At 38.2% G+C, this 27,924-nt stretch overlaps 1 protein-coding gene across 6 annotated transcripts in view; it reads right to left on the bottom strand.

The window, feature by feature from the left end:
* Positions 1-382: 382 nt before the first annotated feature.
* RBPJ (recombination signal binding protein for immunoglobulin kappa J region) overlaps positions 383-27,924 on the bottom strand; it is a 209,901-nt gene continuing 182,359 nt past the window's right edge. For all 6 annotated transcript variants that reach the window (XM_036019537.1, XM_028505773.2, XM_036019533.1 and 3 more), the window contains 9 exons: positions 26,486-26,581; positions 19,812-19,977; positions 14,706-14,880; positions 11,140-11,277; positions 10,873-10,985; positions 6,182-6,322; positions 2,513-2,668; positions 2,051-2,154; positions 383-1,893 (listed from right to left, as the gene is read on the bottom strand). In XM_036019537.1, the coding sequence (XP_035875430.1) occupies positions 1,578-1,893; positions 2,051-2,154; positions 2,513-2,668; positions 6,182-6,322; positions 10,873-10,985; positions 11,140-11,277; positions 14,706-14,880; positions 19,812-19,977; positions 26,486-26,574 (1,398 nt within the window). In that variant the 5' untranslated portion in view covers positions 26,575-26,581 and the 3' untranslated portion in view covers positions 383-1,577. The remainder of the gene's footprint in view (positions 1,894-2,050; positions 2,155-2,512; positions 2,669-6,181; positions 6,323-10,872; positions 10,986-11,139; positions 11,278-14,705; positions 14,881-19,811; positions 19,978-26,485; positions 26,582-27,924) is intronic.

The following is a 27,924-nucleotide window of genomic DNA, read 5'->3' as shown; positions in this document are numbered from 1 at the left end:
AAGAAGGATGACTGCATTAACATCACACACACGGTTCCTGCACTACCTGCAGCGCAATGAGTCCGCTGCAGTTTCTGAGAGGCTGAACAAAGGCATCGCCACAGTGCAGAAACGGGAGCGGTGTGAACAGGGGTTGCTGGGCACGCAAGGTCCACACACAACCCTGCACGCAAGCAAATCCTAACGGAAGGGCAAAGAAATGTTTTCTTAGTAGGAGACATTTGTGGAGACACTCAGTACTGAAAAAGATACCCCCCCCCCAAAAGGAAGAGAAAGTAATGGAAAGATAAGTTACATTTGCATTTTTATAATCTTACAACTATCTGCTTCTAAAGTACTGTCTTCCAGCTATTTCAGTTGACCATCTAATAAGAGCATCTTGTTTTAAGGTTACAATGACGTCTTGGCCTAGGCTACCAAAAAAAAAAAAAAAGTAAATAAAAACATGCTTTTGCTGAGATTTTCCTCATTATACAATAAGGGCACCATCTACCAACTGGTAGCAAATACTTCTATGATTTTTTTCTGTCATTTGCCAACACGGCAGAAAACACCCTACTGAATAAAATCACCGGGAACATTACAAGTTCAAAATAAAATGTTTAACTTACACATAATACAAGTTATGTACAAGATTAGGAGGGGAACAAATCCTGAAATATGGAGACATATTTATGCATGGGGAAAGGGGAGAGGACACTTCAAATACCAACATGTTCTGTGCCATTACCTCATCAACGACTAAATGGCCACATTGAATTCCATGTAAATGTTAGCGCCACCTGGATCACCTCTATAAATACATGTTTTTAAAAAGAAGACACGGAAACTGCCAAGTGTCTGAGAATAGAGACTGAGTTAACATACATTGCATGTATTGCAGGCAAGGCAGAGGCATTTTTTTAAAGCTTTTGCACAGACTTCATATAATCTTAAAAAAATATGCAGGACTTTACAAGATCTGACTTGCTGAAATCAAAACAATTTCAACTCATGAAAAGTCATAAGAGTTCAGCTATTAAAAAACAAAACCAAAAACGGACCAGTTCCAGCCTTAGACCAAACACCCCGGGAGGAGCGTGGTCAGGCTCGGAACGCGAAAGTACTCAAGAGCAAAAGCTCCAAGGGCGCCAGGCTACCTAGTAGGTAACAAAGGTGTACTATATACGGTGATATAAAAAAGGTATGGTGAAAATGTACCTTTTACTAAAGCTTATACAAGTTCCTTGGTCCATAAAAACTATGTTAGATTTGTGTCTTCTAGTTTAACTTTTATACCAGCCACATCTATTTCTTGCCCATTTAAACAAAACCAAACAAAAACCAATCAAAAATAACAGCTGAAGAAAACTGATTTCCAATAGTTTATATATGTTGATTTGTTTGTTTGTTTTACTGTGGCTTCTGCACATCAAATCAGCACTTGCAGGTAATGGGGTTTTTGAGTAATATCACCTGGTATGAAAAGTTTTCCCAAGAAACCACAAAAGATTGTTCACTTTTCCCTCTTTTTCTTCTTTTTCTGTCAACGTTTTGTCGCACTCAAGTCAGTTTGAGTCCCAGCAACAAGACGGTGGTTAGGACACCACTGTCGCTGTAGACGATGTGACGTTGGTTGAATTTGTGCTGACGCTCGTGTAACTGCCCTCGCTGTTTGTGTTTGACTCACTGGGGGGCACTTGGCTGGAGTTGGCTCGCAGGATCGCTCCCGCTGCACTGCAGTGCGGCCGAGGCCCTGGTTCTGGCGTGTAGGTGAAGGTAAGGCTCGTGGAATAAATGATCCCATCATTTCGGACCAAAGTTACTGGAACCTGGACTGGCTGCCGGACCCATCGCCAGCCTTCTCGGAATGCAGAAATGTCTGGGACGACACAGAGCATACTCTCTCCACATCTGCGGAGGAAACACAAGTCACTTAAGTGCAAAGCAAATTTCAGAACTGAAACTTAAAACTAGGTTGCTCAGTATATCACAATCAGCATCAGGAAAGAGTCTCACAGACCCACCCCCACCAAAAACTCCAGATGATATAAAAAATTTTACCAAGTACCTGTACATGGTTTCAGCTTCTACATCCCCAAACCACACTCGTAAATTTGGAGTGAAATTCTGTCCTGTAAGTTCAAGCATTGCTACGTCCCCACCGCCATTCAACTGAAATTCACAGAAAAATAAGAACATTGAGAAAACTTTTCATTTCTCATTAAAGTACACAGATTAGTTTCTCAATAGTTATCATTTGTGAAAAATTAATAATTAAAATGCTTCTTTTAAATGACATGATTATAAAGACAAAGTGAGCTAAAATATCAAGGTAACATACAACTTGGTTTTGAATTTAAATTTTCTTGCATAAAAGTAGGGTCTTAGTTTTTTTCTATTGACAAATAATGTATGACAAAACACCCAAACCACAACATTTGGAGAAAAATCAAAATTATTATGCAATAAAATCATGCTAAGTCATGGCTGAGAGAAGTCGAAGAGTCAACCTGTCAGGAAGTGGCCTCACCTGAAGACTTTCTACAACAGGCACAGGTGTGACAGGGGCAAGGACAGGGCCCATCCCCTCGTAAAATGTATACTCTGCCTTATCCGTACTGATGATTGTCCAGGAAGCTCCATCATTTATCATCTCTTTGTTTGGTTCCTTTGGGCATGGAGTGGCCTTATGAAGAAAGTTTAGACATTTTTATGTGCATTGCAGTATAGGACAATTTTAACAAGTAACATTTATAGACTAGAGTTATAACATGGGAAGAATGTAGTAAAAATGTATAACATTCCCAAGCATGGTCCTTTGCCAATCCCCAAATAAACACAAACAGAATATTAACATGAAAATGACATATAGTTATTATAATATGAAACATTTCGGTGTCATATTAAATAACGGATAACCCTTCAGAATAACCACTGTAAAGTACACCAGTGCCTGCTTAATTTTTTAAATAAAAAGATACCTGCTGGAGGAGAAAACCACCAACTAAGGAACCACCAAAAGGTAAAAACCCAAGTACAACAAGAGAGCCCACACAAACAGAAGAAAGGGCAAACCTAGGGTGTCCAGACAAGGGGATCAGAGACCACACCGCTGAACCTCACAGAATTCCTACCACAGAAGTTCGCCCTACAAAGACAGCCAGCAAAGTGAGACATCAGGAAGCACAGAAACAAACAAGAGTCACCTAAAATGGGGAGACCGAAAAAGAACCTGCAATCAAAAGGAATGGAAGGGCACATGCCTGGGTTGTGGGCCAGGTCCCTGGTGTGGGTCGCATGAGAGGCAACCACACATTGATGTTTCTCTCCCTCTCTTTCTCCCTCCCTTTCCCTCTCTCTAAAAATACATAAATAAAATCTTTAAGAAAACCTGTTTGAAAAAATAACGCTGGAAAACTTCCTTAATTTGATGAGAGAAAAAGTCACACAAATCCAGGAAATAGAGTCCCAATCAAGAGGAACCCAAACAGGCCCACTTCAAGACACATCATAATTAAAATGGCAAAATTCCAAGACAAAGAGAGAATCTTAAGGGCAGCAAGGGAGAAATAGGAAGTAACATACAAGGGAACCTCAATAAGACTAGCAGCTGACTTCTCTATGGAAACGCTCCAAGACAGAAGAGAATGGAATGTCAAGAAATATTCCAAGTAATGAAACCCAGAGGCCTGCAACCAAGATTACTCTACCCAGCAAGGCTCTCAATTAAATGGCAGGCCAAATAAGGAGCTTCCCAGACAAAATAAGTTTAAAAGAATACACCTCCACCAAACCAGCTCTGCAACAGATGCTAAAGAGACTGCTTTAAGAAAAGGAAGGAAAAGAATGAGGAACACAGGTACGAAAAAATGGCAATGAATAATTACCTATCAATAATAATTTTAAATGTAAATGGATTAAATGCTCCAAAAGACACAGAGTAGTCAAATGGATAAGAAAGCATGACCCACACATATGCTGCCCACAAGAGACCCACCTCAGAAAAAAGACCTACACAGACTGAAAGTGAAGGGCTCGAAACAAATATTCCAACCAAATGGATAGGAAAAAAAAAAAGCTGAGGTAGCAATACTCATATCAGACAAAATAAACTTGACTTCAAAAAATGAGCCACAAAAAGAGACCCAGAAGGTCATTTCATAATACTCAAGGGAAGAATACATCAAGAAGACATAAACATTATAAACATATATGCACCCAACACAGGAGCACCCAAATATATAAGGAAAATCTTGGAAAACTTCAAGAAAGATATTGATAGCAACACAATTATAGTAGGGGATTTCAACACCCCACTATCAAAAATGGACAGATCTTCCAAACAAAATATCAACAAAGATATTGAGGCATCGAACAATGCCCTAGATCAAATGAACTTAACTGATATATACAGAGCCTTATTCCAAAGAAGCAAAATACACATTCTTTTCAAACACACACGGAACATTTTCAAAGATAGACCACATGACAGGACACAAAACAAGCCTCAACAAATTCAAGAAAATTGAAATCATACCAAGCATTTTCTCTGACCACAAGGGGCTGAAACTAGAAACCAACCTCAAAGAAAAAACTCAAACACTCAAACTCATGGAGATTGAATAGAATGCTATTAAACAATGACTGGGTCAAGGAGATCAATGAGGAAATCAAAAAGTTTCTGGAAAGAAATAAAAATGAACTCATAACAACCCCAAATTTATGGGACACTGTGAAGGCAGTCCTGAGAGGGAAGTTCATAGCAATACAAGCCTACCTAAAAAAGATAAAAACATTTCAAATAAACAACCTAATACTACACCCACAAGAACTCAACGAACAATAACAAAGACAGCCCAGAGCAAGCAGAAGGAAGGAAATAACCAAGATCAGAGCAGAATTAAACAACATAGAGACTAAAAGCACAACTCTAAGGATCAGTAAATCCAGGAGCTGGTTCTGTGAAAAGATAAACAAAATCAATAAGCCTTTATGCAGGCTCATCAAGAAGAGAGAGGACCCAAATAAACACAATCAGAAATGGGAGAGGAGAGATTATAACATACCACAGAAATACAAAGGAGTGTAAGAAATTACTACGAAGAACTATATGCCAAGAAATTTGAAAACGTAGATGAACATAGTCTAGACGACACGGGTTTTATTCTTGGCGAGCCTCTGCCAGACTCTCTCTCCCATGAACCACCCTGGCATCAGGGCTTCCCTCTCCTCACTCCTCTTTACTGTTTTGTTGCAATTTTTCTACAATTGTGGTTTTGTAATGTTGCTATTCAACGAGCAATTGTTGTATGATCCTGAAGAAGAATCCATTTACTGGAAAAATTCAATCCAAGTTTAAAGCAAAAGTTTCTCTTCAAGTTGGAGCTTGACTTCTTAGAAACAAAAGAAAGAGATCTACCCACTGCCCCAAATGAATAAAAAAATAAAAGGTCAGTACCTGTGATACAAATCATTGTTTAAAACTTCAAGGATCCCTAAGAAAGAGTGAAACTAGGAGACTCTCCTACTTAGAAAACAGCTAGAATTTTAGGAACTTTCTGCACAAGTGACCCAGATGTGAACTAACAATCCCCTACCCCTACCTTGAAACCCCCAGACCAGCCCATCAGTGTCGGGCTGAGGAGACGGCCGTGTGCAGCCACATTTCTGCGGCAGGTCCCCAGATGCTTACAGACAAGTTTCATGGGAAAGTGTCACTCTCCTATTAATAACAAGTTGCCCATGTCATAGATGTCCTCAAGAAAGACTTCTGAGTAAGCGTAGTAAAAAATTAGCTCTTGAAACATGTCATCATTACTATCCTGGAGACCCCAATATATAGCTGATGAGAATGAGGGGCCCTCCCCCTAAACATGCATGCACCCATACAAAAAGTGTGTGCGAAACTTCAGGGATTCACTGAATACCCAGCACCTACTTTTGGGTAATCTGAGGGGCTTGGTTTCCCCCACAATTGGACATTAATTGTTTCTCTGAGAACATTTCCAAGAGTTCTGAGTTATTTCCTGAAGTAGGATGACCACCACGTCTGAAGACTATGTGGGTTAAGGACCCTTGAACATATCTGAACACAGCCTCATGCACTTAGATACAATTAACATTAAACAAGAGTTTCATGTTTTTGCTTGCCATTAAGCTAATATACATTTTAGATTTCGCTGGTAATTTAAAAACTTACCTGAAACTGGATTATTCTTTCTTGAGAAAGGCACAAGTACATTCTTTCCGTATCCTTAAGGTAAAATGCACATTTGTGGAGTTGTGACACAGGATCATCGGCATCCAGTAATGCGGTCTGCTTATCGACTTTCCTAATGATCTGTGTTTCAACGATCGAACAGAAAAAGTCATCACATACGGAGGGTTTTCATTAGGTATACTTTCCAGAGTACACAGGGAGAATAAGCCACACAATAATACTGTTATTGGTCACAAACCTAGTCACACACTTACAAACAGTAAGGGTAGGTGTAAAGAAAACTTTCAGACTGCGAGCCCATCACCTTCTCCCACGCACACCTGAGATGCAGGGCAAGCGCCTGTTTCCTAGGCCACTGCTTTTCAAACTTCAATGGGCTCGCCCTTCATCTAGGGTTCTCTGATCTTTCCAATAAAATACAATGACAGATAAAAAACTAAAAATAAAATAAAAAATAGTCTAACATCAAAGAAAAAACTATCTCTAAAGGCTCCATGGGTGTAGTAGTCAGTGTAGTATAAATATATTTATCCTTTTACAGATTAGAAATGGGCTCAGAAAGGTCAAGTAAGTTCCTCAAAATCAGCTGCTTAGTAGCTGAAGAATCAGAATGTGATTCCAAAGCTGGCTGTCTGTCCAGCCTGAACTCTTTCCATTACGCTCCACAAGATTATAATCCAAACACACACAAAACACTTATGGATATCTGAAAGATAGCCCTATCAAACCTTAGATGTCACTTGTCACGTAGAAGGAATCGCTAAGTGTCTGATGATTATGAAGATTACTCTCAACAGTACACAGACAGGTCAGAACTATTTCTCATTTAAAATCAAAAGTAAGTCCTTCCCTGACCTACATGTCCCTGTGTGCCCCTCTCACTACCCCCCCCTTACACTTTCCCCCTTTATAGAAAACTTTTTCCTCAGCACCCAACCCCCTGAAACCCTTCCAGACTATTGTCTCGAAGCCTCCACTACAATGGCTCATGTCAAGGCTGCGGAGGACTCCAGCCACAAATCCCACGGGCACGTCTCACTATAGCTCCCAGAAGCACCGGACGCCGACAGTCTCCTTTCAGAGGCTGCTGCTCTAACTGGCCTTTGCGCCCGGAGCAGAGCCCTCACACCTCCGCTCCCCTCCCCTCCCCATACTTCAGAGTGTCTAAACTACTTTGAGGTTGGCAACTCCTAAGTTTACATCTCCAGCCCTACTCTCTCTCCAGCACTCAACTTGTACATTTAACTACCTAGTCAACAGTTCTGCTTAAGATGTCTAGTAGGCTATCTAATCTTAATCAAAACCAGAATTTTTTATTTTCTTCTAAACATAAATCTCCCCAAACCCCCACCCAGCTCAATAAATGACACATCACCATTCATTCACGCAATGCAAAAACCCCGAAGTCATACTTGACTTCTTGCTTTCTCTCACACCCAATCATCCAATCTGCCAACCAGTTCTGATAGGTCTACTTTCAAATGAATCAGTCACCACTCGTCACCTGAGCATTGCAATCCTAGTCCCAGGTACGCCATCATTAACGCTTGTCTGAATCACAACAAAGGCCCAACCGCTTGCATCTCCGCTTCCACTGTTACACCCCTACACTCCCTCCACAGAGCAATCAGCTAGCCTTCTGTACCTAAAGCAGCCACCATTCCCCGCTTCCAACTCTCCAGTGGCCTCCTCTTGCACACAGATGACATAAAGTCCTTCGCTAGATACAGAGAGGAGCTGACAAGACGCTGCCCGTGGCTCACCTCAGAGCCTCGGCTCCTGGCACGGGCTGCCCCCATCCCTCTTCTGCTCCAGCTGCAATGGCTCCCTTACTGGCCCACACGCATTTCTGGCTTCTTCGGTTCCTTGTGCCTGGGCTCTGTCTGCCTGAAATGCTCCCTGCCAGTTCGTGGGTTCCCAACTCATTACTGGTCTCTGTTCAAACATCCCCATTTCAAAAAGACTTCTCTGATTACTCGAAAACACTTTTCCAATTCCTAGCCCTTTATCCTTTTTAAAATCTGCCTTTATGTCACTTACATTAACCTTTTATGTGGGTATTCTTCAGCTGACTTTTTTCTATCTCCCTATCGAAATGCAAGCTCCATGAGGACAGGAAGGCTGTCTTGTTCACCTGGCACACAGAAGGTTCAGGATTACTTGTATAATGCATGTCTTCATGTAGGACTGTAATACTTTGCTACACAATGAACATCCTTAATAGTAACTTCTCACAGAGTTTTTGAGTATTAAATGAATCAATATATGTATAATTGGTTAGAACAGTACTACTACTATTATGTAACATTGCTGACATTCATCATTTTTAAAAAAGATTTTATTTATTTTTAGACAGAGGGGAAGGCAGGGAGAGAAACATCAATGTGTGGTTGCCTCTTATGCGCCCTCTGGGGTGCCTGGCCCATAACCCAGGCACATGCCCTGACTGGGAATCGAACTGGCAACCCTTTTGTTTGCAGGCCACTGCTCAATCCACTGAGCCACACCAGCCAGGATGACTTTCATCATTAGATTCACACCTCACTTATGTCAAAAAATTTCTCTTCAGCTAAGCCACAATTGTTAAAATGTCCCAATCTTTAAGTTAACATCCTCCATATTACATTTTTAGCTTTGCAGTTTATTAATCAGAATATTTGTCGTTCTACTTACAGCACCAGTAATTTTTGAGATTACAAGAGAGTAAGTACATTTTTAGTAATTAAAGCTTCCAAGTCCATAAGATTAATTAAATTTAAGGAAAGTGTATCAATTGAACATTAAAGTGTTAAAGCTGCATTTTAATTAAACAAGGATTTTAAAGAACTGATTTCTGAATGATGTGAGTCTCAAGCTCCCTGTTAGTCCACAAGCGCTCACTCACTCACGCGCCCCCCACCAGGCGACGGGACTCATCTGCAGTGCCGTCGTCCGCGCACTCCACTGCCTCCCTGCCAGCCAGGACTAAGAGGCACAGTCAGGACACGGGCCACGTTTGGTTCAGTTTATTCCTCACTCTAATTCTCTGAACACGGACACTGCTGAATGAGCTAGCTCTCACCAACAAAGAAACCAAGAATGTCCACTGCTACTTGTCTAAGTAAATGCATCACTTGGCATTTAAATGACAAAGCAAATAAACATTATCCTTGAAATACGGTGACACATAGTAAATGAAAAGAACTTCTGTACATGTTGACTTCGTTTGTTTTTCTGTGTCTTTCCAATTTTTTACACCCTTCTCTCCCCACCTTTACCCTTTTTATTATAATCTGCCTCAGTTTTAAGGTTTTATAAATTAATATTAGTACTTCTTTTAGTTTGTTAAGTTGGAATGGGAAATAAAACCACCTAGTAAAACCATGACATAGAAAAATTTTTACAAAACAACCAAAAGAAATGTAGCATTTACTTAGATAATTATAGATCCAGCACTGCTGAAATAGTCCCCCAAAATATAAACCAATGAACTATTTCACCAGAGATAAATATAAACATATTCAGGAATAGTATTACTAAAGGTCTTCCACCACCCAACCCCAGAACTTGACCATGAATCCAATTTGCTTGAAAGTCCCCTTCATCTTCACTGTACCTAAACTGCATTCTGTTTCAGAAAAAGAGGGTATGTGGGAGGGAGGATAAGGGGCCTTTGTTTTCATTTTAGTAAGAAAAGCAGTTTTTACAATTTCATGATCTCCCTAGTAACAAAAAGCCCTAAACAATATGCCTTTCTCCCAGAGTAAGAAATATCAATTTTATTTTATTTTAAATAAATCTTTTTGTGAGAGAAAATGGGTAAAAATTATACTTATATCCCTAAAGAAATAAGAATTTCTGTTTTTGAAAACAAACTTGGTCCTACATTGGGATGCAGCAGGTAAGACAAAAAATGAATACAGTGTCATCTGCGTTAAGAAATCACAATGTGCCCTGGCTGGTGTGGCTCAGAGGACTGAGAGCAGGCCTGTGAACCAAAGGTTCATGGGTTCAATCTCCAGTCAGGGCACATGTCTGGGTTGCAGGCCAGGTCCCCAGTAGGGGGCGTGCAAGAGGCAACCACACACTGGTGTTTCTCTCCCTCTCTTCTCCTCTAAAAATAAAAATAAAATCTGAAAAGAAAAAGAAATCACAGTGTAATTTTATAGCGCCCTCTCTATTGAACAAGTTCAGATACACAACCAAAAAGGAAAAAATGCCACCAAAAACTTACTGGAAATAGGATAAGAGGAAGTGATTAAGAACTCATTCTTGGCGACCTCCCTCTCTCTGGATCCCGCCTGCACCTTTCCTCCTCTCCTTGCCCCAGGATATTCTCTCTGCCTTTCTTTTCTCTAAGCTCCAAGGCCCCTCTTTCACCTCTGTACCTGGTTTCCCAAGCCCACGGGCCCATGTGGTTCATCTCTTCTACCTCTCTGACTTTCTAAATATACTTTGTTGTAATTTGAAAAAGAAAAAGAAGAATGCATTCCTGAAAACTGGCTAATTGCCTTAAAGCATTTTAAACATACAATGGGGCATACCTATTAATTACAAATAGCAGTGATTATTGATATCTCTTTTTAAAATGAAAAGCATGAGCTTCAGGTTTATTCTTCATTTGAATGTTGTGGCTTTTCTGATTTCTTAATTTTTACTATAATATTACCAAAGCAAAAGTGGAGCCATACCAATCTCGGGAGTGCCATGCCAGTGACTGAACACACAAGTTTGACTGTCTGTCCATAATGGATGTAGCCATCACGAACTGTGAATTCTTCTCCTTCTGATTCATCATCATCCACTGCGGTGGAGTGGAAAAAGAGATCAAATTATCTTTTAGAATTCATTAATCTGCTTAGGAAAATAACAAAACTTAATGTATCCACATGTCTTATTGTCAAAAAGAATTTAACAATTTCACATAAGTAACATCAAATGCACATTTTGATACTCACAGAGATGAATGTAAAATGCTCCCCACTGCTGAGAACTGGCATGGAAATTACCTCCTTCTACATGCAAGTATCTGGTGCTGACTGTCTGGGATCGGAGTCGATTAAACAGGGCCACCTTTGTTCCTGAGGCAATGCATACTGCAGAGAAAAAATAGTAGCCGGCAAGTTAGACTGTCCTTCATTATAATTTAATATTTATATTACTTTAAATTAGTATTATAATTTAACATTCTTTTAACACATTTTTAACCCTCCAAAGAATACAGATGATATCCCTCCCCAAAGTCAAGGCAAAGATAGAAAATATGCCCATAAAAATAATTTTTAAGTGAAAACTCACAGCATGTTTAAATAGTGCTATTCATTAAAGGGAAGCTGTTTCAAAAGTAATAAATGTCCAACAGTGGAAATTGATTAAATAAATTACAGTATCTATTACCTATCTAAATATCGTATCTAAATGCACTGATAATATTTATCTTCTGGAACATCACTGAATGGAAAAGCAGACTATAAAATACTTGGCAGGTGTGGTTCCACTAGGTCTAAGTGTGTGTATATATTTTTCATGGAACTGCACGTGTGTCTCCATGTGCTCATATCCAGTCCTGTGGGAAATACATGGAGGTGTGTAGAAGGGTGCTTCCCAAAGTTGATGGCAACTGCCTCTGGATATTGTGATTTTTAGAGATTCTGATTTCTTCTAAATACTTTAAAGCATATAGCATTGCATGAATTTTAAAAAAGCCTCATCTATGTAAACAGGAAATATACTGAAAGTAAAATATGTTCTCTGACACCAAGAAACGTACGGTCAATAGAAATACAAAGTTGAAGAGGTTAAATAAAACCCTGTAATTTTAATTAGAAATGGCCTGAACATGTGACATCATATACTTCCTGAAGCAAGAACACTTCACCACTGCAAGGAGAGCCTAGACCTCCAGCAACAATAAAAGAACCGAAGAACAAAAACCTAACTGTGATCAACCACTGCTGACAACACTCCTTTCCTGGACCAAACGTCAGACAGGCCGCTCCGAGCCCTTTCCACTAGGTCTCTTCCACGGGCTGAGCCGTGTCACTGGCCCAGTTACTGCAGGAATCCTGCTGAGCCGTCATGCCACTCTTATATCTCATCAAGTTCCTCACCCCCCCGCCCCCCTAAGCTTTATATCTGATATCCTAGGCCTGCCCTTAGCAAGCATTCTGTTAGACTGGTTTGTCAAATCCACCACCCTCTGCTGTCTCCTCTCAGTAACTTCCACCTACTGCCCGGCCATCCCGGACTCTGCTCCTTGCCTACAGATCTCCATTTGTCCTCGTTGTATTTGGAATTGAGCTCAATTGTGCACTGAAGTCTCTCTTTCCTGCTGCAACAGTACTGAATAAAATCTGTTATTACCACCTTTAACTAGTGCCAAGCTCTGTTTCTCTTTAACACCACCCATTTACAGAATATACATTAAACTACACCAAGGAAATGAAATTAGCAAAATCCCGTCTGTGGAAAGCTCCCATGGCCAAATGACACGGTCTGTTGAATAAACAAATTACAAAGAGAGAACAGAGAGAGCGAGAGATGCAGAGGGATGGAAAGGGAATCCACCGATTAAAAACACTCAAGGGCATGTCAAAACATGGATCTTATTTACATTTATATTCAAACGAAGGGCTAAACGATGACATTTCAGACAATTTAAAATTTTTTCACACTGACTAGATATTTGAATTTATTTCTTTTATAGTTATTTTATAACATGCTTGTTTTCATGTGATCATGTTATTGAGATTACATTAAGAATAAGAGACCCTATGTTTCAGAGGTAGAAATATTTACAGATGATATGATGTCTTGGATTTGCATCAAACTAAAATGAGGGCAGAGAAAAGTTGGGGTGTTGCAAGGGTATACAATGAAGTAAAGATTACTGTTGAAGTTAGAACACAGGAGGTTTCATTTCATTATGCAATTCTGTCTACTTTAGCATGTTTGAACATTTCTGTAAAATAAATGATAACAATGATTGAATGAAATAAAAACTACCCAATAGTACATAAAAACATGTAAGTTCATAATAAAACAAAACAAAACAAGAGCAAGCAAACAAAACAACAATTCTAAAACCTCACTGGTCACTTTCGAAGAATATTATTGTTATTCTACAAATTATGAAATAAGCATTTATCTTGTCTTTACTGTATTTGAAGCAAACAGCTAACAAATACAGAAATGATTAATACAAAACTTAGAAAAATCATCACTTTGCAGCCCTTGAGGAAATACTTGCTCACTGATGGCTACTACAACCATTAGATTAATGATGGCTCAGGAACTTTGTAATGGGTGGACTGGGCTAACAACACGATCTGATCAATCTTAACATGACGAGAAGTGGGATGATCGGATGCTATACGACTTGTGCTTCAAAAGGAATAAAATATACAGGACCAGGTAAATCTAAAATAAAGTCTTGAGGTCCAACCACCGGTTTATGTAAAACACGAGACAGAGAAACATGTAATCAGCCAGATTCAGACTATGCAAATTCCACAGGAGAAAATAAACTGTTTTTCAACAAATAAATGATAAGAAATAAAAGGCTAGAAGGGGAGAAAAGAAACTATGACAGGTTAAAATGCATGATCCTTGTTTGGATCCAGTTTTGAATAACTCAGTTGATAAAAACCAACAACAACAAAAAACTATAAAACCATTTCTGATACAATGTGATAAATCTGCATGTACCGGCTAAGCTTTTAGATGACATCAAAAAACTGTCAACTCTGTTACAGTGTAACAACATTTAAAAAGAAACTTGTTAGAAAGTCACTACTGCAAAAAATGGTAGTTGAAAGGACAGAATGCCTGAGATATACATTAAAATATTCCAGCCGGTGGATGGTCGCCTGTCCTTACTTCCTTCCCTTTACGAAGTTTGAAAGTTTCCATAATAAAAAGTTGGAATAAAAAAAGAAAAACGGGGTGGGGGGGTTGAAATGTTTAATTCAAACAGACAGCATTTATCTTTGAGAATCTACAAATCTGCTGATGAGACAGCAGTCTCGGCCGCAGCAACCACATTAAAAATTTTGTGCATGTTCTCAGGACTGTCTTCCAAAGCCCATTTGATATATAACAAGTGTTTCTCAAAACGGAGCTTTTTACATTCTCAGTAAAGCAATTCTTTGTGGAATGGGGACTATTTTGGCCCAAGACACCCAATGCTAACATCACTCCCTCCAATCTCTGTGACAACAAAAGGAAACAAACAAACAAACAAAAAACTATGTTTCTAAAATGCCTCCGGGGAGCAGTGAGGAACAAATGCTAGTTGAGAACCACTTCCCAGACCTGGTATTACCTGTCCATTTTCAATTTAAAAAAAAGACAATAAAGCGGCAATAATTAATGAATGTGACATTTTTCAGATAAAGTGAGGACCACAAAATATTAGTAAAGAAAGAACTGGCTATCAGAAAGCAATTTTTAACTTAAAAATTGTTAAATTTATCTTAACCTATGGTGGGAGTTGGAGACAAAAAGAAAACTGAAATATACGTACAGTCAGCATTTTTCAATGACTGCTTTTTTTTGGATGGTTTGGAGATGACCTTTATCCGCTTGCTGAGGAACACACCAATGTCATCACTGTTGCCGTAGAACATCTTTACAGACAACATGAAATGCTTTCTTTTGTCCGAATCAGATATGTACAATGTTTTGGCTGTGCAATAGTTCTGTGAAAGAAAAGGAAAGATATAATAGCACCAAAACCTTGTATGTACCTACAACTAACTTTATGGCCATGGCTAGGTTTGATCAAGCTTAAATGCAATAATTTCAACAAGCTGAATAAAACCAATCACAAAAGTTATTGAAATTAATCTCTGAAGACAAAGCATAATCTCCCTAATCAAGTGTACAAAATACTAACTTTGTGAATCATTTTACCCCTTCTTTTTATATTTTTCATACCTTTTATTTTATACTGCTCTACGAGGGGGGACACCCCCCCAAAACAAAATTTATTTATAAAAAAGTGTATTTATTCTCACATACTTAAACTTCAGTCACCTTCAAAATACTCTCCACTTGAGGCTGATATTTTTTTCCCACTGCTCACAACAGTTGTTGAACTTGTCAATTTTGATGCCTTTTAGTGCTCTCGCCATTTTTTTGTTTTACCTCTTTCACATTGGCAAAACATTTCCCTTTGAGGGCTTTTTCATCTCCGGAAACAAACAAAAAAAAAGTCACTTGGGGTGAGACTGGGTGAACAAGGAGGTAAAAAACTGCTGAACACTCAGTGTGGTGTGGGCAGGTGCACTTGTAAATCACCCACCGTGAAATAGGCAAACGCACTGAAAGAGTCTTCAAAAAAAAAAAAAAATTCACTGAAGCTAAATGCAGCCTCTCACAACAACTCCAGCTGGCACACTGATACAGATGGGTTCCTAGAACACTCACCCAGCGGGGGAAGCCTGTATTACAAGGGGCCCTCCCTCCAGAAGATAATTCCATTCTCTCCCTCATATGTCTATATCACAGAATTATCAATATTAGTGGTAATTTTTAAAAATAGAATTTTATAGCTAAAACCACCTATGACTTTCTATAAAGAAACATATAAATAAGGCTATAAAAATTCAATGAAAGTACGTAAATAATTTTAGCAGCAGTCCTTCCCAAAAACAGTACATACAATGTGAACACCAGAGTAACCCACCTATATATAAGACTAAGGAAAAGAATGTCAGTACCAACTGGATGATTATAAATTATCTAGCCAGAAAGGGCTTATATGAGTGTATTTTAAAGGACTCTTCTTTAAAAATTGTTAACCTTGCACAGTGGGATAATTCATATTGTATCAACAAAAGAACTGAATTTAAAGATACTGGCTCTGGCTGGTGTAGCTCAGTGGATTATGCATGGGACTGAGAATCAAAGAGTTGCTGGTTCGATTCCTAGTTAGTGCACATGCCTGGGTTTCAGGCCAGGTCCCAGTAGGGGGCACATGAGAGGCAACCACACATTGATGTTTCTCTCCCTCTTTTTCTCCTTCCCTTCACCTCTCTCTAAAAATAAATAAATAAAATCTTTTTTAAAAAGATACTAAAAAAATTAAACATAACATAACAAGATATTATGTCAGTTCACCAGAAAACTCTGGTAATTAAAAATATAGTATTAAAGAGTTATAGCATTTGCAAAACAGCGAAAACACTTGAAAATGCTACTATTCCAAGCATACGTGAGAATTCTAAGATCCTTTCTCTTCCCCCAATCTCTGTGAGTTAGAGGAGTAAATTATTAATCTCCTTTCCCAGATTGGATAAAAGATGCTCAAACCCAGCTTAAGTATTTAAAATATCTGAATTATATTTTTTCAAAGATCAATGCTCTACTTTAAAATTAGATGCTTTGACTACTTTTGTGTGTCTTTTAAAAAGCTGGGCAAATGGTACTCATTTAAGAAATAAGCTAATATGCTCTTTAATCTTTAAATTTTACTCACAGGCAATTTTAGTAGTAGAACAAAAATAATGCCATAGTTTCTTTTATTTCTCAATAGCAAAGTTACATAAGAAAATTTAGATGCCATCTTGAATATTTTACGCTCAATTAAGTTTTCAAAAATCCAAAAAGTGTGGTAAAAGTTTCGAGAGACTCTGTTCTGCCAAAGACAAAATTAAAATAAAGCTAATCATAGAATAATAAATAAATAAAAACAAGAGTACACTGATTCACACAGATCTTCTCACCCAGGATCTCCAAGCATTCACAGGTACTGTGACAGGAGTCCTGGGTAAATGGGTCAAAAATCACTGAAGGTTGAATTATGCCCAGACTTACAGAATTGTTCTGCAATATAGGACAAAGCTTAGGAAAATAGGTATCAACATACTAAAGCAGTCACAGGGAACAAAAATGAAATATGTATCTAAATGAAGACAATTACATTCGAATGGGAACATTTTTAATGTTAAGATCACTAATTTGAGTGTTAACCTTAATGGACATGATCAATATCAGAAAAGAGAAAATAATGAAACTTAGCAAAAATGATAAGACAGACTGGCTAACAGGAAAAGAAAAAAGAATAGAGACGGATGGACCGACACACAAAGGACTTTATTTTGTTTTGAAAAAGCTAACAGACAATGTGTTTCCTTGGAAAGAAAGGAAATATATCCCTAATTACCAAAGTAAGCAGTCTGAATCCACATACACACACAAATCATACCTGAGATAATTTTATTAGAACTATTATTATGAAAAGAAATATAAGTCCACTGACTACAAACTAGTTAAATTCTGTAAGAGAAAAAAGAAGTCACTGACTCAAAAAAGTACTATGGCTTTAAGAAAGTGAGTAAATAAAAACAAAAGTTACAGCTATTCCATCACACCAAAAGGCTAAATTTATAGGTAACAAAATTCTAGAAGAGGGCACATAATAAACTTTTCTATAAACAACAAACAGTTTAACTTAATTAAAAACAACTCAAATATCTGCCCTGAAATGGGGGTAGGGGGAAAATTCCAAGAAACCAGATCTATGGAAGTATTTAAATTATAAAATTTGAATTATAGAAATAAAACAAAGCTACTGAGAAGCATAGGGGAATATAATTTTTAAACTTAGGAAAACCACAAGCGTGCTAATTAGGTAAGTAATTTATTGTATATGTTGTATAGCGTACCTAGCTCAAACTATGCAAGATGTGAAATTAATGCAATGAATATTTAACAAATTAATAATATCATTAAACGAACTCTCAGATCTAAAATATGGTCAAATGTCATAACCTTTTTAAAAATAAAGGCTATGGCCCTAGCTGGTATGGCTCAGTGGACTGAGCACAGGCCTGTGAACCAAAGAGTAGCTGGTTCAATTCTCAGCTGGGGCACATGCCTGGGTCGCAGGCCAGGTCCCCAGTGGGGGACACACAAGAGACAACCACGCAGTGATGTTTCTATCCCCTTTTCTCTCTCCCTCTTTCTAAAAATAAATAAAATCTTAAAAAAATAAAAAAGGCTACATATACTAGAGCTTTGTTATAATGAATATAAAATACAAATACTCGATAATGTAAAATATTCCTTCTTTTTCAATAATGACAAATCGTACAATTCAATGAATAGACTGTTGAACAAAGCAGTATTACCTTAAATGAATGGAGGTTATGTGAGACAGACAGAAGCCAAGTGTCTCTTTCTGAAGCTCAGCATCCCACTGCTCGGGCCATCTTTCCTCCCCGGGCCCAAACATACCACGTTCTTATGCCTCTATGCCCCAAGCACATGATTATGTTCTTTCTGTCTGGAATGCCATCTGCTGACTCTCAAGAAGCCTTACTTCTCTAGTAGCATTTTTCATTCAAACTAAGTATTACCATATAACTTTGGCTTACAGGCATTGTGCTACCCTAAATAGGTTTTTAAAATACTTTTAACGCTTGAGCTCTCAGGTACTCTTTTTCCTCTTCTGCAAATTTCTAGGGCTTAGGGAAAAGATATAATAGTAGAAGTTGAAGCAGTGAGTTGAGTGCTGGCCTGTGAACTGAGAAGCTGCTAGTTCCAGGCCCAGTCAGAACACATGCCTGGGTTGTGGGCCAGGTCCCTGGTTGGGGGCGGGAAAGAGTCAACAACATATCAATGTTTCTCTCCCTCTCTTTCCCCCCCTCTAGAAATGAACAAATAAAATCTTAAAAAAAATACTCAAATTTGAAAAAAGGTTGGTACTAAGGCTTCTTAGTGCTCATTAGCTATAAAACGACTAAAATTAAGAAGAGTACAGGTCCCCCAGCTCACTACCCTCAAATACTGACCTCCAACCCCATCCCCAGTGTCAACTGAAACACAGCAAACACTAAGACATTCAACAAAGATGTCCTGAATGGAAAGTGGCTTTTTATGCACTATTCTAAGACATTTATGTGGTCACTGAGATCAGAACTAACCATTTCATTTCTCAAACTTTAATATCAAGGGAAAACAAATATTAAATGTTAAGTTGATAAAGAACTTTTTGAATAACAAAGGTACAGATTGAAATAAATGCTTTCTAAATTTATAAAGTACACCTAGTAAAACTAATTGATAAATTTCATTCCCTGGAAAATTAATCAAAGAAAATCCCTAAAAGTTTTGAGTAAGGTTGGCTGTGGCTGTGCTTCCCTACAGCACAATTCTGCTCCACACAGAGGGTAGGGAGAACATTCGGGGTCTTTATAACCCAGGTAAATGCTCCTAAGAATGTATCTGTATCACTCTGCTTCTAGCATCAGACCAGGATTGAGAGTAAAATATTATTGAGCTATGTATTTATCATTATTGGAGCATCACACCCTTGTGAGATGAGCAGTCAGCCTCCTTAATTTATTACTTCCGATGGAAATCTGATTCGCAGCCTGTTAAAACTGCTAGCGAGCTGGAGGAGGCTTACTGTGCGCCACTGTGAGATGTCAACAGCTGTAGCTCCATGAATCATGACTAGACCAAAGCCATTTGAGAAGTTTATTTCTGGTTCTGATTTATGTATTCAAAAAGTTGCTACCAATAGCCATAGGAGAGAAAAAAAATCACCATAAGTGCAAGTAAGAAAGCTACACCGTGGTACCATGGTGCCCTTTATGAGGAAACCGACAGAGCCTTCATTTACCTTTCCTTCCAAGTTCAGCTGCTGCATTTCTTGGTCACTATTTCCTATCCCAATAAATGCACACGGTTGAGACTCTTGTTCGGAACAACCATCTCGCTCCATTTGTTCTTTTTTTTTCTTCCATCCGCTGCCCATAAGATACACACAAGGAGGTGGGCAAAAAAACCTGGAACATCAATTAAAACAAAAACAATGCATTAAGATTCAAAAAAGCATTTCCTTGTCTTAAACATAAGAATACAAAATCATATTGAAATGCACTAATGAAGCCTTTTATAATGCAAATAAGCAGACCCACGGCACAGAAACCAATACGTCCACTATGACTACTCCTGTTCCGTTAAGGTTCATCTGTATTGGAGTTACAGTTCAGTTAGCATCAGTTAGCATACAGTTCAGTTGGCATTCAGTTAGACTAGATACTTTTTTTAGAGCAGGGGATCACTCTTTAAAATTTTCAAAACAGCTCAGAATTTGGAACTAGTGGAGTCCAGCAAATCCAATGTACACTGACATATCACAAACCATGATACACCACCACGGAACCTTCAATTACTGAAGTCTACTCAAATTGATGTAGTATTAATTAATGACATTACTGTTATATTACACTTAACTTTATTTGATAATCAGCCTAGAAAATAGAATTTGACCAATGCCCAAAGTAGAAACTTTCAAAACAGTAGTAAATCTAGGTAAAATAAGAGCAAAATGGATGATTACTGATTACTATGCTTCATGTATTTTACACTCTCAACACTGGATGCTTGTGGATGACTGAAAAAGAACTAACACACTGTATCCTTTCAACTCATAAACTACCAATAGCTTTGTTTTGCTAACTGCAAAAACCTGCCCCCCCTAGAATAACTTCCTTATAATCTTCTCTTTAGTAATTAAAAAATATCTATTTCACAGCCTAGCTCGAGCCCCATATTTTACATAGTTCGGACCATCAGTCCAGTCCTTCAGTTGGTTATAATTTGCTTTTGCTCAATTAAACATGCTGACTGGTATCTACTTTAAAACATTTATGCAATGTCTCATCAAGAGGCCTAAAAACTCAAATACCTACTCAAATAGTAGCCAAGTAAGTATATAAATGGTGAACCAGGTGTATAATAAATAAGAATAGCCTTTAATTACCCAAAGAAAAAGGTTCCCTCCTTTCTTAAGCCATACACCTCATGGTAATTTCCACTTTTTGTATAGTTATGAGGATAGGGAAATTTCTCTTAATTCTTTTAAACCCACTGTAAGAAAAACAAGCGCTTAAATACAATGATAATTAGCCACCGGTGTGTGGCTTTGATGATAAGAAAACAATAGGGAACGGCAAGCCTGTGAGCACACACCCGCCCACACTGCTGAACTCCAGGCAGGTATGGGGACCTACAGTGTTGGTCACATCCTTCAATTGTTCAGTAGGTGCCTGAAGACAAATTTTTATGTAATTCCTAATTTTAAAACTTGGCCACTGATGTACGCTTTTTAACGCTTTGCAAGCCAACAATGTGCTGACTTAGCAAAGAACTAAACGCGCGCGCGCGCGCGTGCGTGCGTGTGTACGCATGCGCACACTGACACCTCAGACAGGACTGGGCGCGCCGCCCTTCCTCCCGCACCAAAGAGTGGTTCTTGCGTGATTCCCCCTCAACGCCCACTACCATACTGACTGAAGTGAATCAAAATACACCCTGGCATCCACTTTTTGCTTAACTTTTAAAGACTACTTTAGAGGCAATCTACATATAATTTAAAAGAAGTGAGCCAGGTTTATCGGACATTATTAATCCACCCAATGATTTATTACACCCCTAGTCTGCATTAGGCACTGGAAATACAGAGGTTAAAAAAAAAGAGAGAAAAAGAGAGAATTAAAACAAAAAGATAAATGAGGAAAGTAATAGTCTGTTAGCTGGTGATAAGTACTGAGAAGGGAGAAAGCAAAAAGAAAAGAAAAGCAATAAAGAAGCGGAGGGGACACTTCAATGTTGAAGACCCAGAGGCCAGGGAAGGCTTCTGCAGGAAGGTGGCCCTGAGCCACAACCTGGAGCCATGGGCACCTGAGAGTACGGCAGCGGAGAGAAGAGCAAGTGCAAGGCTCTGAAGTGGGGAGGATACAACGAATGGTGGGGAAACGACAGACTACGGGACGGGCATAGAGAGGAGGAGGGGAGAATGACAGATGAAGCCAGAAGGGGCAAGTAGACCAAGCAGGCCCGTAGGGGTCAAGCTGAGTAAGGAGGGGGCCTCAGGAGTCCTCTCACATATACCTAAACCACCAGAGCAGCTTTCAAGCCTGCACACGTGTTCTCACCGTGGCCCAGTCACAGAGGTCACAGCCGAGGCAGTGGGCTACTCCTGGAGTTGGCTGGACTCCAGTCTACACCAGGGATCTTTCTGGCCTCTAAGGCTGACAGCTACTCAATGCTTAACCATGGCACAGACTCAAACACCTAGCTGGCATACTCTCAGGAGGTTGAGGAGACATCAGTTTTGGAAACTTGTCTATCAGTGCTGTATTGTACACTGATATTAACACTCCTTAGTAAATTGGTATACCAGCTATAAACTTCAAAAAGCTGTGCTATAGTACTGTGTACCAACTACAGTAGTCCAATCCCAACAAATTTTTAACAAAAAGTACCTTTTTCACATCTGGAAAATATAAAGAGGGCAAAAACTGTAAAAGGCTGGGCAGTGCTAATTCCCTCAAAAGCACTATGATAAAAATGGCATGAAAGTAACAGCAATAATATTACACAGGAGGCAAGAAATTCTTCATCACTCAAAGCACACTGATCAAGGTTCTTTACTAAAAGTGCTTTTACAATCATGGAATAAGCAAACAAAAAAGACTCTCCACCTGCGGCTGAGCTACTGACCTAGTCTTGTTTTTTAAATCAATTGTATAACTATTTTTTTAAAAAGCTGTGATGCAACCCCCCCCCCAGCAAATCCAATGTAATCTTAGTTCTATAACATGTCAAGTCATTGAAAAATTTTTAAACGTCCCAATATTGCTATCCCCCTAAAAACACCAAATTAATCAAATTTTCATTTCCTCAGACTTTAGTAATAATATAATAAAATAGGAAATATGTATACAAAAAAAAGAAAGAATACACACGACAGGAAATTAAAACAGTAGAGATAGGAAAAAAAGACCCCCTAATTAACAGTAAAAGTTAAAACACACACTTATAAGGTGTGAAATAGAAGATTTTTTGGATTTGAACAGGTTGTTAATATGTACCACTTGGTGAGGGAAAAGTTCGAACATCAAGAGGCCAGCTTACAGAGTTTAACAGTTGCTATAAAAGGATATCCTTTGAAACAGTGTGACTTTTATTTTCTAGTATTTCCCAGTAGCTGTATTTAAGCAACTGTGACAATGTTCTTTTCTGCCACTTGGTGGCGATATGCACACATTTATGATTTTACTCAATCGGTCTTTATTTTCAGAGAATAATTCAAAAACTTTCCCCTCAAAGATGAGACCTGAAAAATACCTTGCAGCTTCAAAGAAGCCTTTTTATTCGACCCAATATATAAAATGAGTTCAGTTAGATGAAATCCAAGCACATCATATACATTATCTGACTACCTTTGCAGAATCATTACCCTTTGATGATGATTCAATTCAAAAGCAAAACAAAAAACCAGGAACTGTCTGCACACACCACGGTTATCTCAATTAACACAGGGGCTCAGTCCGACTTCAGAATCAGTCTAATTATCTAAAGGGCTTTACTGTTGTCTCAACAGCATAGCCATCACCTTCATTGCTGCTGAATCACTTCCCTTGGCGAAGTTGAAAGAATGTTAACATTAAATGGCATTCCCATTTCTTTAATGGAAAATTTCTTCTAGACAAAAATAGTCTTTTTTAAAGTTTATTTTTTAGCCTGTGAAGACTTTCTTTAAGGAAAAGGTAAAACTAACCACTGATATAAACAGGATACTGGATGTGCTAAGCAGACAAATTTGGTTATCAGGCAAAAAAGTTTTACTACTATAAAACTAATTCATGTCCACTCTAAAATACTTTTAGCAGTGACAAACAGGAACCTTATGTGGACTTAGATGTGATTTTTTTTTTTAGTAGCTCTTCTCTTCTGTTATGAATCATCATAGCATTTAAATGATATCATAACTTAAAAAAATCCCAGTGAAGATCTTTTTGCATAGTGCCTGGCATCTATCTAACAGGTCATCAGAAATAAAGAATAACTGAATTAATAAATGAATCCAATTGTACTAAAATGCATCTTCAAAAACCCAGAAAGAAAAGCAGCACTGCCCCAACTGGCAACAATATAATAAACACATGTCTAATGCTATTTCCTTTAAACCCAGCCCCGTCTCACTCAGAGGATGGTAGTAGGAATAATCCTAGGCAAAGTTAAGTTTCCTTACAAAGTCTGTATTCTTTAAATATCTTAACCTACTCATCCTCAAGCCCTTCTGTAGATAACCAATAGCCCTTCTGTAGATAACCAACACTCAAACACAAAACAGAAGGCTATGAAGATAAGGGCAATAAAAGGAATACGAAATTTGGAATTATAGACCAGAAGTTCAATGTTGGCTGTATCAATTTCTAATTAAAGTGGACCTAGGCATACATAAAGTCTCTGATTTTCAGTTTCCTCACACGCAGAATCGGGTTATAATGTCCCTATTTACAAGATTATTCTCAGGATTAAAAACATTGGTAAAGGCATTTCCCAAACAATGCCCCACTGATGACTGGAAAACTGCTTCTTCTTCAGATTCACTATGAGGCGCAAGGCCTGCCTAATTTGAGACATCTCAAGCAATGAAGGTGCTGCCTTGTTGTTTTGCTTTGGAAAACAAAAAACAAAACAAACAAAAATAACAGATGATCAGCTATGTATACTTTATTCAGTTTTATTATTTAAAAAAATATGTACAAACACACACAGAATTTCAAGAATCAACTCTATGGAAAAGGGGGCCACTCTCTTGATTTGGTTTCTGTCCCAAACGGCAGTATCAACTTCTTCCAATATTTAACTCTAAATGAGATGATTAAATTCTACTAGTAAAGTAAGATAATCAGAAATTAGTAAGCTTGAATATAGATAAAAAGAACTCTTGACAATGAGTCCTAAATTCTATTTTTACTTGTTCATTCTCTTTGAGGACAGAATTATCATTACATAGCTTCATCTTCCTTTCAGCTCAGATTTAGAAAACTTGAAGAGACTCCTTAATTTTCTTCTAGCATGTAAATTAATTTAATTATATACTTACATTTCACTTCTCTCACATACGTTAAGATTTCCTTTATCTCACAAATTCTGAGATCCTACCCATTCCTTTCAACCTAAAACCCAAACCTGAGTTTTCTTTCCCCTTCCCACTTTAGTTTGGTGCCTTCCTAGCCAATCCAAAAAATCTTTCATCTTCCCCCACAAGCAAGCCATGAAATGCTTAAACAAAAATGCTGTCAGAAAGACAAAGGCTAGAGACTATTAACAAGAAAATTCTGGGAACCAAGCGGAAAAATAAACAATGGAAGTCTATGATTACATACCAAAAATGCTAAAATTTAACGATACTGTGACAAATACTAATCACAAAGATCCTGTGTTATAATTTAATTTTGGCCAGTCTTATTTATATTCTGCAGTACTGATAGGGGACTTGAGAGTTAGAAAATTTTAGTTTAAGTGATAGCTAATAAGCTTAGTAATCAATGTATGTAAAAGCTTTGTTCCAGGAACTGAAGTGTGACCCACCCTGACTCCAGGGGACCATAAGCAGTTCCACCTTTGTGCCCCAGGAGGACTGCAAGCCAGCGAGATGGTATCTGAGCCAGTGTGCTCCAGGGTGAGATGACCACCGCCCACAGGACACAGCCAAAGATCACCGCTGGGGGCACATTTTAAGACCACTGCCCAGGTGAATACTGAAGTTGTTTTTAATCCAATTAACTCCTCCCTGAATTTCAAAACCCCTCACCACGCCTTGTTTATTCCCTGCTATAAAAAGCCTGGCCTGCAAAGAGAAGACAAAGTGGTCTGTTAGGTTATGAACCTGCCATCTTCTCAGATCACTGGCCATCTGAGTCAAGAGCCCATAAAGATTCAATCCCTGTCTCTGCTTACTGGGTTTGGTAGAGTGGCAAGCAGCCCAAACTTTGATGTCTTTTCCGGTTTCAGTACCACATTCACATGGGGTACTAATTTAGCTTTTCTGTTCTTTCTTAATCTGAAGAGGCACTAGGCCAATCAAGGCGGAGAAGGCCGTGAGCGCTTTCCTTTGCAATCACTCCACTGTTCAGCCCAGAGTTCCTTTACTTTGGGTCATATCCGTTTATAAACCTACATTTTCCACCAAAAGGAAAGCTATTTTTTGTACAAGCTAATATATCACAGAAATACTTACAGAACATCATGCAGCTCAAAAGAAAAATTATATAGATTATTACATTTTGCAGTATCAGGGACTCAGCCATGTGATCTTTACTAAATCTGCCACAATTCACTTTGTTTCTCCTTCAAGAGACAAATCCCCTATTTCTCATTTTGTACTTGCAAATAACGCAAGAGAAACCAACCCCTTACTGCATATTAACACACCATTTGCAAATTCATGTGACAGCTACAATAAACTATCCACCAGAAAAATAATAATCTTACCTTTTTTCATTTCCATATGACTTCTGTGCAACTTTTGCATGAAGAATAAGTACTGTTTGATCCCCTCGCTCTTTTAAATAATTTCGCATCGCTTCCCTAAAATAGAACGTAAGTATTACTATTACAAGGGTGACATTTACAATATCACTATGCTCTGTGATGAGTAAAATACTTATGAGTATTTTTTAAACAAGCAAATCTAAAAATGAAAATAGTAAGGCAAAAACAAACCCATGAACTAAATTCAAAGAGTGTTATACAACAGGGGAATAAACAATGACCATCTACTTTGTTCCTTAAAGGAAGAAACTGCCCCTCATTCCTGGAATTTATGATGGAACTGAATTAAACCACAATTAAAACACCTAGATTCACTATGTACACTGCTAATGTGGCTTTTCACCGGTTTATAAAATTAATGACATGCAACACTTTGAATTTAATGATTTACCTCCCTACCACCACCAGCCCCCCTTTCCCAGCTACTAGAACGAGTGGTTTTTCATTGAATACACAGCCATAACAAATCATCAGGCCATTCAAATTTATTATGTTTTAACAACTTTACATAAGGACTAAGAAAGGGTTATCATTTATATACAAACACACAATTACTGAGTTAAATTTTGGAAAAACATACAATAATAATTCTTTCAAATACAAAGTACTCCAACTATCTATTGCATCCAAGTTATATAAAAACTTTAATGTGTTCTATGTATTTACTCACCCAACTATTTTGCTAAGCAATACTATAGAGTATTAAGAACACAAGGTCTATACAGATCAAATTCTATAATTCTGAATTAGTAGAATGAATCTCACTTCTGGAGGCATTTCACACATCGCAGAATTAAAGCAAAGCTGTTTCAAAGACAATCATCAAAAAACACTTTTAATAAGTTAAATGCTGTTTTACTTATATCACAAATAAGACAAATGTACGAGGATAGCCACACAACTGTAGTAAGTTATTAAATGTGGGTAATTCTACACTTGTGGCATTTGGAGAAACTAAGTACACTGGGGAAAATGAACCTCATTTAACCTCAAATCCACCCTCAGTTTCTTATCTGATAACAACTGAAGATAATGCTGACCTAACACAAAGTGGTTGAGGGGATTAAATGAGATAATCTAGAAGACAGCATTTATGTTTACCAACTGAAAACCCATTAGCCGCAAGGAAGGGTAGGTAACATTGGGATCCAATACATTGAGAATTAATCCCTAGCCCTTTAAAAGGGGTTAAAAAGTTCAGGTAAGACAACAGCTTGGACATCTGCCAAACTGGCCATCATTAATAAATCAACAAACAAGTACTTCTGAGGACGTGGAGAAGAGGGAACCCTAGTGCACAGTTGGTGGGAAAGCAGACTGGTGCAGTCACTGTGGAAAACTGTCTGGAATTTCCTCAAAGTGATGCAGAGACATATGAT

Source organism: Phyllostomus discolor, chromosome 1 (assembly GCF_004126475.2).
Source record: "Phyllostomus discolor isolate MPI-MPIP mPhyDis1 chromosome 1, mPhyDis1.pri.v3, whole genome shotgun sequence".
Classification (NCBI taxonomy): Eukaryota; Metazoa; Chordata; class Mammalia; order Chiroptera; family Phyllostomidae; genus Phyllostomus; species Phyllostomus discolor.
Note: the sequence above shows the minus strand (reverse complement) of the source record. Positions and strands in the feature narration are given on the sequence as shown.